We start from the raw sequence: 12553 nt of genomic DNA, 5'->3' as shown, positions 1-12553 counted from the left end.
TAACTAAATACCCATGTGGTTGAAGAATATTCAGCTATCACATAACTTTTTGAACTTTGATAATTAACCGCTCCGTTTTTGAAATAAAAGAATTTTACAAAACTACCTAATTTTCAATTCGTTCCACAGAGTCAAATATCTATCAATGACAATAGACTCCTCATGCACTAATGATGCGCAGTGATTAGCACTACAAATACAGATTATCAATTGATATTTGAATCTGTGGAAAGTTTGAAAATGAGGGAGTTTCGTACAATTCTTATATTTCAAGAACGGTGTTGTCAATTGTCAAAATTAAAAAAGTATGTGATAGCTGATTTATTGACAGCCACACCAGTTATTTAGTTACGATTAGTTGTGGCGTTAAAATACCCAAACAAGTTTCCGACGATAGAGTTCAGTTCATGGATACTGGGTTTACGTTAATTCCTTCCCACAATAAAATATAGACATATGGCATAACAAAGGAGATGGATTAACCTCCACACTGTATGATGTATCTATTGTTATGCAATACGTGTATTACCTTGTGGAGAGGAATTCTGATAAAGACTGACTTCTGGTACTCCCCTGGTAGAGAAACCCAAAATCCAGGAAAAAAATAGTTGGCACACTTGCACTAATTAATTGAAATATATGCCCTATCACAATTGGAGAGGAAAGTAAAATATGCATGCGATAAATGTGACGCACAGACTCCACCCTGTATCTCACCATTCTCCACTCCCCCTCTTTCAATGTTGGAAGGGTCTCAACATGGCTTGGTCCAACTTTGAATTGGGGGAGCAGGGGGCGGAGATATACCAAAAGACAAGCAGAGTGTGCCAACTTTTTTCCTGGATTGCAGGATCCACATACAGGCTGAGTCAAAAAGAAGTAAACTCATGTTTGAGGGACTGTAACTCGAGATCTATAAGGAATCTGCTAAAAATGAAATTACCACTGGAAAGAGCAAATTCTACACGTCTAAATAAAAAAAGAATTGTTGCAATTGCTCACAGCAAACTCAAGTTATACTCATTTGAATACAACCACCCATTTTTGTAGCTGCACACGGTTTCACTTCCCAAGTAGGGGCCTACCTATTATATTGATTGGTAAGGCGCGATATTCAAATTCAAATAAAGTTTTGTGGCAGGTGTGGTTTCGATCAATAATTCCTACATGTTAAAGGGCTCTTTTCAATATGAATTTTACCTCATTGCACTACATTATAATAAAACGGGCCAAATGACAACATGGCACCACAATTTACCGCATGACGGGAACGCACGCGTTTCTGTCGATTTAAGTATCATGAAACTAAGAGTCCCACTGAAGTTCAGCGCCTTTTTCGTCTCCAATTTCCTACAGCTAACCGGGTTTTGTGTAAGGGAGCAGTATATAAGAATGTGAACAAGCTCAATGTGCATGGGACACTAAGGAACAGACAGCCGGAAGCTTCAGGCAGATCACGAACTGCTAGATCACAAGTGAACATTGCTAGAGTTAGACATGCGTTACAGCAAGACCAAAGATCAGCTCAATCCTTTACCCAATATTCCCCAAACAAGCTTCTGCCGGATCGTTCGTAAAGACTTGAATTGGTATCCCTACAAACTAAAGTACTGTCATGGACTTTGTTGAATATTAATTAAAAGCAAAAGTTGTCTTTTCAACAATAAATCCTGTTAGCACTTTGCTGATTCGTCGTTATTGAAATGGATGAAAATCAATCAGCCGTGTGCAGCTACAAAAATGGGTGGTTGTATTCAAATGAGTATAACTTTAGTTTGCTGTGAGCAATTGCAACAATTCTTTTTTTTATTTACACGTGTAGAATTTGCTCTTTCCAGTGGTATTTCTATTTTTAGCAGATTCCTTGCAGATCTTGAGTTACAGCCCCTCAAACATGAGTTTACTTCTTTTTGACTCAGCCTGTATGTCACCCCTCAGCACAACTGAGCCCTGAAGTCGCCAATCATCATTTTTGAGATATTCAACCAAAATATTCTGCTTGAAATTAGCTTTAAAATGATGTATATCATGTCTATAGTACTTGACATTTAAGTAGTGAAAAATCAATAAAACAGTCAATAAATCCTTTGTTTCCTATTGTTTATTGTTAAGTTTGATGGAGCGTATCTCAATAGTGGCACTGGCGACATCCAGGCTCAGTTGTGCTGAGGGGTCACATATTGCTAACTCAGTCCTAAAATGGGTGTCCACAAGACACCACCGAAGACTGGGATGCTTGCACCGGGCCTTGCACCTGATGACATCAGCATTTGAATTACAACCGGCAGCTTACTGTGAACTAGTAGTGTGGAATCTAGTGGCATGCCAAAATGAACCATATATAATTAAAATCAAGGTCATAGGTTTAAACTTAGCACTTGAGAATCATAAAATGGGATGCTCACATGGCAGTACAGCACTGGAGGACCACTTCAGGATAACTCTCAATTTCCTGGGGATAAATTTGGGGACAAACTTAAGGATTGGAATCCACAAGACATTTTACATGTCGGATTCCCAAAAGTTTTAAGCAAAAAGCCTGTGTAGATGTGTGTAGAATGTTAAGCATATATAAATTGGTATATGGAATTTAGGGAAATAATAATTTTGCGCTACAAACAACTATTATTAACAGCAGGGGGGCATTTACTATGATCAATACGGTTAGGAACAATATGGGTTGTTTGTCACTAATATGGATTTTGAAATATAGCCAATAACAGTTTTTAAACTGTTGTTGGCTATATAACAGTTTTTAAACTGTTATTGGCTATATTTCAAAACTTCTTTTGTATTTTATTGTTCTGAGCAACAATTAAAATGGCCCTAACTTTAGAACCATAAGTCCAATTGCGATGGAATTTTCATTGAAATAAAGCTCTGAAATTGGCCCATTCACCCAATGCATTGTTCCGCCATGTGCGATGAGAGCCTCAATCTGGCAGCATGCATAAATGGGAATTGAACCAGTCATCTAACATTTCATCAAATTATGTAATTCTTCCTTTCATGTCATGCCAGTTCGAGGTGCTCCTTGCATCATGGCAGAACCGTGCAATAGGTGAATACAATGAAATTTAAAAGCGAATTTTGATTTTGCTCCACAAACGGCTCATTTGGCTTGATCTCATCACATATGTTCTTGATTGCATCACAAATGCACGTTTGACTGAGGACTAGTCATGTTTGTTTTTACTTACTTTATGCTTCCTTTTCTTTTTTGTGTAGGCAAGTCATTATTTAATGACAAGGAATTATTGGTATTGGCTGATGCTGGCTCCCCATCTGAAATAGATAAAAATAGCAAAGAAAATGTTTTATCATCTTATATCTTATTTCTCTACACGTAAACAACTAAACATTCAACATAACCAAATCTTAGCCATAAGTATCACTGGTCATTTAAAGTGGTACTATACCCCCTGATAAATTTTGTGACTAATTTTGCATTTTTCTCACAAAATGACTACAAACTGGGAACAAAAGTTTCGTATAATTGTTATAGAGGCAAGGAACCCAATTACTTCACTGAAATTTCAGTGATTCAAGACAAGTGGTTCATTATATATGTTAAGAAATGAGTACATTCTAGCGGTACCTCTTTTTCTTATCATAAATAACGTGCCGCTTCTCTTGAGTCACTGAAATTCCAGTGTAGTAACTGGATTTCTTGCCCCTATATTATACATAACTTTTGTCACCAGTGTGTTATTATTTTTGAGAAAAATGCAAAAGTAATCATAAATTTATCAAGGGGTGTAGTACCCCCTTAAAGGGACATATTTACAATATTGTGATCTGTACAGGGTTTTGGAGGGCAATAAATGATTAAAAAGCGATGAGTTTTCCTCAAACTGTATGTCGTGTCTCTTCTCTGTGAAACAAAATTTGTGCGATGAATTTTTTAATCAATAAATGTGCTAAAACTGTACCACAGATCACATAAAAGTAAAACTATACTTCTTTTTGTTCTTTCCCTTGCAACATTTGGTGACTGTACTTTTTCCTTTGTTGCTCCTACACTTTAAACAAAAAGACTCATGAATTTTGTCTTTAATGTTGCATACAATGTTGATACTCTTTTCAATGGTCCTAATGTATACTATTTATGGAATGTGTTTCATATTGTATTTTATTATGTTTTCATGTTTTACAGCACCTTGGATTATATATATTACTAGATAAATAGCACTTAATAATACCTTTAATACTCTATTCCTATATTGTAATGAAACTGAAATATTTATATTTATCACATTAGTTGCATAAGATTATCCTCTATACTACACAATATATTACATAATCTTTCCGATACAAGTAATATATTTATGCATTAATCATTTTCATCCAGACACAGTTTAAGAAAAAATATAACAAAACCATTGCTCGTGTTGAGTCGTGTCATGAAGTGGAATACATACGTACATTTTTACAAATTCAATACACACGAGCAACCTATTCAATACTCATTGCTGAAAATGTTATATTCTATTCTTTAGCACACACAACTCAAAATTGCAGAATGCATCTCAACCCTCAATTTGTTCCCATGGCAACATTTCAAAAGTGACATTTGGCATTTGGCAACAGCTGAGTTGCCATTTTTACTCTTCTTTGCCATGACAGCAGTGTATTATTATTAGATCAGCAGTCAGCCCAACTTGTATAAGCAGTTCCAATATAATATGCAGCAGTATTGTCAAAGCTTATTATGTTGTAGTGACATTATTTTTACGTAGCAAGAAATGTGAATACTGGAACATTATTTGGTGTCGCTTCTTGACATCTGATATCAATATGTTTTATATTAACACATATGCATGTATGTGATCCAAGCAAGCAAGCAAGCAAACAAACATACGCTCACACACATATGCACTCGCATGCGAGACCTGTCATATTAAAAGGTACCTTAAAGTCGGAAAAAGCCTGTACACGTATGACGATTTTAAGTAAATAAATAAAATTTAAGTAAAATAAATTTAAATATTAAGAAAATAATAAGAAAAAAATGCAATTTTTCTTCTTATTTTCAAATGCATCACCTCAAATTTAAAAACCAAGATATTACTTTAAAGCTTGGTCTTTGATTCTGTCAAGTAAAATTAAAACTTTCAAAGGGATCCATAAGGTACCTTTTGATATGATGTGTCACTCATGTGACAAGTATGAACATCTTTTATTTGCTCTCATATGTATGCTCTAGCTTCTATTTCCAACAACTTGCGAAAAGTGAACCTCTATAAAAACCAATAATTGGACTAGATAGGGATGTGATTTTGTATAATGCAGCTTTCGTTGACCTTTCGTTCGATATAAAAATGTCCATGATAATATATAGGGGAACATTTTTCCTCTTTTAACAAGAGCCTCTTCAGTCTTCACTCGCTCATATCTGGTCGCATATGGTCTTCAAAATGACGAGAATGGTGGAAATTCAAGATGAGAATCCGTATTTAATGACAAGTATATTGTATATTTAACAGCAGAAACTGATCCCAGATGTGCAATATGAGCGTTTTGCAATTGGAATTCATCATAATGGCTGTATTACACTAGGTCTTTACCGAGTGGAGCCAAGTCATGCATGCGTATGTATGCATACATGTATGTGTATATACATGAAAGCGGCAGACCCAGATATATACCTGGCTGGCAGGCTGGCTCACTCAAATTAAACTGATGTCTTAATGTGGCAAAATCAAGCATGCAATAAATAGTAAGTGATATACTGATGGTGTATTCCATGATTTCCCTCAAAATTTATCTTGCATGGATTTTATTATTCTCGTTATTCCCATGCCTACATCACTGTTGTCATGGTAACCAATGAAGTGAGGAAGGAGTTAAATGATTGTTTTATTTACAAGTACATGAGTGGAGAGCTCGTTCCTATATTGGAAATGTATCATTTATTTTACTAGGCATGATAACAAAAATACAAAATGGTTTTCAAAAGCAACAAAATTTTACATCTTCCTTTGCAGACAAAACAGAAAAGATAAAAACATCTCATTTTCACTTATTTGCTAAATAATGTACAAATGTAACTTGACCATGTTGACAGGATTTCAGAATTAAGTACCTTTAATAAATGCAAAATTAAGCTCCTTTGTTAGTTTTTCCTTTAATGCATTGCAATGTGACATGTTAATTCCAATGTGACATCTTGTAATTTAATATAAAACAATGGACAAGCCTGACATCATTACGATATGCAAAAATAAAAAATAGAAAATAGGGCTGTATTTTATTGAAATCCGGGGAAATCATCAGCTAAGTGATTGTATGAAAAGATTGCACATGACTTGTAGACCTTGGTAAATCTTAATGGTTTTGATATTGTAATAGCAGGCAGAGTAGTAATGGAAGTGTGCTGGCTACATCAAATTACTAACATCAAAATAGCTTTCATTTTTATAAATCTTGAAGAGTAAGAATGAAAGCTGTGATGATACAATATGATCAATTGTGATACAAAAAAATAATCAAATTTGGTCGAATTTAGCCTTGGTCGAGACCAACACAAAGCATTTTACACTTTTGTATTTGAGTCAAAAGTAAGCGAAGTGCATGAATATGATGAAGACAAAATAGTTAATGGATTGAAATGATTTCAAACCTCGACTAGATGATGGTTGAACAGATTAACCAGGAACCGGCAACTCTAAGCTCAGACTGAGACTACTTCTAGCATCAAGATGAACAAATTTCAATTTTTACCCAGCACAGCCAGCGCACATAAACGTTTACAAAAAAACCCAGTGCATCTGGCCAGATTCGAACCGGCGACCTTCATATTATTAGCACTTTTAGCATTGTTGCCAGACACCACTCATCAAGTGTTGATAAAGACAACGGTGGTTGCTGAAACGTACACAAGTAAGTGTAATTTTCAGATCAGATACAAAGAACTTTGTCTGACTCGACTAGATGAGACAGAGTATAGCGGTGATAAGAACGATCTTTCCCTTTTTGTTGTTGTTGAAAAGATTGTGCAGATATGCAGAATTTCAAACTATGTGGAAAAATGACCAAAAGTTTGCCGGAAAATAAATAAAGTAAACAAATCAATCCAAATTCACATTTTAAACCTGGAAATGTTCATGCCCAGTACAGCAATGATTACTGGCACCATATATTTGAAAATTCATGACAAATTTCAGTTATATCTTGAAACAAAACATTTTCTTTTCTAAAATCCCTGTTTGAAAAATATCTACAGGGTGCAGTATTCTACTTATTCATCTAATGGCTAATTTTATTTCCAATTTTTACCCAAAATACTGCCAAACACAGGCACGTTTCATAACTTAATAGAAATTTTTTGTTATATTCACTCAGCTCATTACCATCGTCATTTTACCTATGCCGCATACAACCATCCATCTTGACGATATTACAGTTTAATTCACGTGTAATACAATTCACCTTGAATTTATTCCCTACATCATTTTTCCATCAATGCTGATACTTTTCACATTTAATTGTTTGCAATTGAACAGCGAGGATTCTTGTCTAAACACGTAGGAGTGTTACACTATGGCCCACAAGAGCCTCATCCCAATGACATAGTCCAATAACCTCAATTACATAATCATAGTGCAAAATTTGAGCTCAAGTTGCAGAATATGAGTTTTGTACCCAAATCTTCAAAGGTCATTCAATGAATGTACCAATGTATTGGGTTTAAGAACTGTTCCCCTGATAGATGAGCATGCTGTGGATCCTAGTGTTATATAAGAGAACACACCACCAAAGTTGCTCCATCAAAAATGAAATCACTTGATGTCAACCTTCATCTTTGCAGCATTTTTTAAAGCAGTTTTTAGCAGCCGTGCGTTTTTGTATCTAGCGTACATGCACTGTTCTCATCGGAGGCATGTTGCAAGCTGAAATCATTAATAGAATTTTAAATTGCTTGTGGAATTCAGCAAACCAAAAGAGCTAAAGGTACCGTGACGCCTTGAGTATAGTCCCACCCGCTTTTGGGTGAACATTTTTCAAAATTGGGGGTGGGACTATACTCAATTTCAAAAAAAAAAAAAAAAAAAATTTTTTTTTTTTTTAAATTTTTTCAGTTTTGAGTGTCCTGGACCTAGACCTAAATGCTAGGATCATTCATGGTTGACCTAAAAAAAAAAAAAAAATTTCAAGAAGTTTTGTTATTTTTAATATGAAAATTGATAATTTGTATTCATGTCATACTCTATTAATGATTTCAAAATGCATTGAATTTGAATGCATTTTGAAATCATTAATAGAGTATGACATGAATACAAATTATCAATTTTCATATTAAAAATAACAAAACATCTTGAATTTTTTTTTTTTTTTAATTTTTTTTTTAGGTCAACCATGAATGATCCTAGCATTTAGGTCTAGGTCCTGGGACACTCCAAAGCCGAAAAAATAAATAACTTTAAAAAAAAATTTAAATTTTTTTATTTTTTATTTTTTAAATTTCTGAAATTTTCCGAAAGTTTGGGGGTGGGACTTTACTCGAAGGTGGGACTATACTCGCGTCAGTACGGTAATTATTTTTTGAGGAGGAACCCTTTAAGTACATCATAACTAGTTGAAATGTTTTTCTTCTTAATTTAATGCGTTCCGTGCTAGCCATGTGCTTCAATAGAAAAAGTTGAATAGTGAACCAATAGTAGGCTTGTTCGTACTCATTTTAATTTATTTTTCATGCTGATTCCAAATATGGTCATGAAAATTTACATTTCTAAAATTTTTGAATTTTTCAAAAATTGTTGAAACATGTCGCCTGCAGTCGACACCCGCGTGAAGAGAGTTAAACTTGCCATTTGTTAGTGCTTTTTGAAACCCATGCAAAAAATTTTTTTTTCATGTCGGCTTTCATTTTTGTTGCTTGATAAATCAGCATAATTAAATAAATAGGGAGGATCAATATTCACCAATTACTGCGAGCAGCTTCATTCATTCTATACAATAAATTCTATCTGATAATTATTCAATTTAGAGTTTATAATAAGAAATAAAAATCCAACCACAGCTAATAATAGAGCACTCATATAGAACCCATGTTGAGTTATCATATCATCTCTCTCTCTCTTTCTCCAACCTTCATCTGTGTAATAAGCTGGGCAGCCAACCAAGAAATAAAAATATGCAATTAGGCGACGAAAAAAAGAAACCCTGTTCTACGGGCGGACGGACCTTTCAAGTCAGGTCGGTCGGTCAGGCTTTTTCCCAAAAAATCTCAAAAATCTGTAAATAATTTGCAATTTGAGAAGAAAAAAAAATTTTGTTCCTGAAATTTGGGTCGGCATTCATTTGTACAGGAAAATTTTTTTCCCTAATTTGTTCAAAATCTGGGTCGGTCGGGCCGTATAACAGGGTTTTCTTTTTTCATCGCCTTAACAATGAAATTTTAAGTCTTCATAATAGAAACTTACTTGAAAATATTAATTCAAAGAAATTTTTCAGAATTCGGAATAGGCTTACTATTTGAAAATAAAACCTTATCAACATAGCCTGAAACTCAATGACACAGATATGAATGTGTTGTCACAGATCTCAAAAGTTGTCTAGGTCAGTATTAATAGTAAATGCAACAAATTTCATACCTTCCTATTTTCACTTGGTCAATCTGTATAGGTCCTGTACTTCTCATGCTTATATTTTAGTTACAAGGATTCGTGAAAATATTGATTTGTAAAACATACTGCAGTGATCCCGGGGCAGTGATACACTTCAAACATGAAATGCGAGCATGTAGCATTGCAATATGTACGCATTTCATTTCAGAAAACTATGATTTTATTGATTTTATAAACCATCGAGTGCTTATAATATCTGCCTTTGAATACAGAAACTAGTAAGGCCCCCCAAAAAGGTTTGTCTCAAAACTCACGCGTGCATTTGTAAAAACGTGCAATTTGAAAAAAAATGCAGAAATATTTTTTATTTCATAACCTTTTTTTTTGGCGAAAATCAGATTTTTTTTCTCAAAATACCATAAAAATTATAAAAATATTGCATTTCGCATTTGTTTTCAAACCACTTGTGAGCTTTGAGACAAAACCTTTTTTTTGCCTAATACATAATGTGTAATCCAAGTTACCTTCCTTTCACCACTTGAAATGTATTGAAATGCAGTGAGTGAGGGTGACAGGCAGCCCCATTAACCCCCTCTTCTCATTAACAGTCTCTCACCCACAGACTCTAATATATGTCACCAAATGACAATGTATGTAAACAATTTTGAACAAATTGTGCGTAATCTTTCACCAAATGAGTTATTTAACAGGTGAACTTATGATTTTTGAAATTAAAAATGTTCAAAATGTCATATTTTGGCACTGTAATAAGTCCAACATGTTGCAAGTATCACTAAATGACCCCTTTTTATAATGTGACTGCCTTCTACTATCAAATCTCCCACCGAACTAACTGCTGGCTACACATACAGCTACATACCTGTCACTCAAAAATTAAATGCCCCCTTTCTTTGTATCAGGGATGTGATTCAAAGCTTGTGAAATATCCTGAAAGTAGTAGCAAATCCTGAAATTGGGCTAAAATACCCCAAAATGGACTGAAAATTAATAATTGAGTAAATTTTGGCCACAAATCCTGAAGAATCACACCCCTGCCTGTTGTATACAATAATGCTTAATGAGTAGCTCTAGAGCCATGGTGAAATCACAACCCGTCAAGTGTGAATAGCTAGTAGTCAAGTAGCACGCTAACACATATATTTCGTGCTGAAACACTCAATGCTGACGCGCAACACACACACACAATTTTGATGTTGCGATCGGATGGAATTGGGCCAGTTTTAACTGATATCATTGGTAAAAGAGCAATCACTCATCATTAGCAAGTGACCCACACTAATTCAGTTTCAACTTGACTGAATCGGTAAGAAAATAATTCTCTGCAAAGTTCACTGCATATTCCAAGTCATTGAATCAAGACGCTAATCAGTCTTGTGTATCTTAGACCTGTTTATATTAGCTGAAGATTAGTGGTTTAATCTTCAAAGGTATCGATAGAAGCAGGTACTAATTTAACTTAGTCTTAATTGCAATGCAATCGGAGTCATCCTATTAATGTGACAATTGGCACGTACATGTCCACAAATGATACTTAGCATTAAGGTGGTTTTTTTTTTTGTTGGGGGTAGGAAAGCATTTGTTACTTATTATAACTAATATTTTAAAGCTACATTTCTATCAATGCATGGTCCACAGATTTTGAAATGTTGAAGAATTCTGTGATTTCAGAATTCAAACAGACATTAAGACACTGACTGACATGCAGGGATCAGAATCTTGGTCAAAAATCAAGTTACCTCCACAAGGAATAAAGCAATTCCTATCATGGTAACTTCCGGGGTAACTTGATCGCTGATCAAGATTCAGCTTTCTGCCACTGACACACCCCCACACACCTCTACCTCCACCTGCTGGCATCCGCGGACATTGTGTATTACTATCAAACCGAGGACGTCTGAATCAATATATAATTGTCAAACCAAGGACCAAAATGGTGGATTTTTGTTTTATATAGTTGTGTCTGATACAGAGTACAAAATACACCTACCAACCAAGGTTGATATATTTACTGCTCAATACAATAGCGGACGTATATCTAAAATGTATTTGGCATGGAATTGCAACCTACTGCAGTGCTCATTTGCAGGTAGGTCCACAGTTTAATAGCGAAAAGTATGTGTGTCCTCAGTTGTAGAAAAACAAGAGTACATGAATGTTAGTGCATATGCCCCCCCCCCCACATGCACCCAGACATGTGTGCTCGGGCTGACACGTCACTGATATTTTGCTGCTAAATCATTGATATATGATGGTTCCATAGGAGTTATGTCATGCATACATGACTGATTAGATGCATCATCCTAATTAATAAGTAGGTCACTGTAATACCCATTTGTACAATTACCGTATTGGTCCGAGTATAGTCCCACCCGTTTTTTAGGTGAAAATTTTTCAAAATTGGGGGGTGGTATTATAAAAAAAAAAAAAAAAAAAAAATTCAAATTCAATGCATTTTGATATCATTAATAGAGTATGACATGAATACAAAATATCAATTTTCATATTAAAAATACAAAACATCTTGAAATTTCTTTTTTTTAATTTTTTTTTAGGTCAACCATGAATGATCCTAGCATCTAGGTCTAGGTCCAGGGACATTCCAAAACCGAAAAAAAAAAAAACTTTTTACAATTTCTGGAATTTTTCGAAAAATGGGGGGTGGGACTATACTCGAACGTGGGACTATACTCGGACGAATACGGTACTGACAACACACAGGTCAACCTGTGACCAATATTAAAGTTGACATCAAAATAAAAACCTTGTTCTATGAGCGGGCCGACTTTTCAAGTAGGGTTGGTCGTGCGGTGGTGCATTTGTTTTTTGCCTTATTAACAAATGACTGTTAATTGCAATTTTTTCCTTCTCTTTGCTTGCATATTTTCTGTCAACATGAATGTGGTTTTTTTTTGCCCAAAACAGCTGAATTTACATGCTTACAGCAATTTCTGTCAAACCACATC

At 34.7% G+C, this 12553-nt stretch overlaps 1 protein-coding gene across 1 annotated transcript in view; it reads right to left on the bottom strand.

Moving 5' to 3' along the window:
- Positions 1 to 12553, bottom strand: part of LOC140155190 (triple functional domain protein-like) — a 324171-nt gene that overhangs the window by 65531 nt on the left and 246087 nt on the right. Inside the window, 1 exon segment of the mRNA XM_072177934.1 lies at positions 3201 to 3285. Coding sequence (XP_072034035.1) covers positions 3201 to 3285 — 85 coding nt within the window.

This window comes from Amphiura filiformis, chromosome 6, assembly GCF_039555335.1.
Source record: "Amphiura filiformis chromosome 6, Afil_fr2py, whole genome shotgun sequence".
Classification (NCBI taxonomy): domain Eukaryota; kingdom Metazoa; phylum Echinodermata; class Ophiuroidea; order Amphilepidida; family Amphiuridae; genus Amphiura; species Amphiura filiformis.
This window is presented reverse-complemented; position numbering and strand designations above follow the sequence as displayed.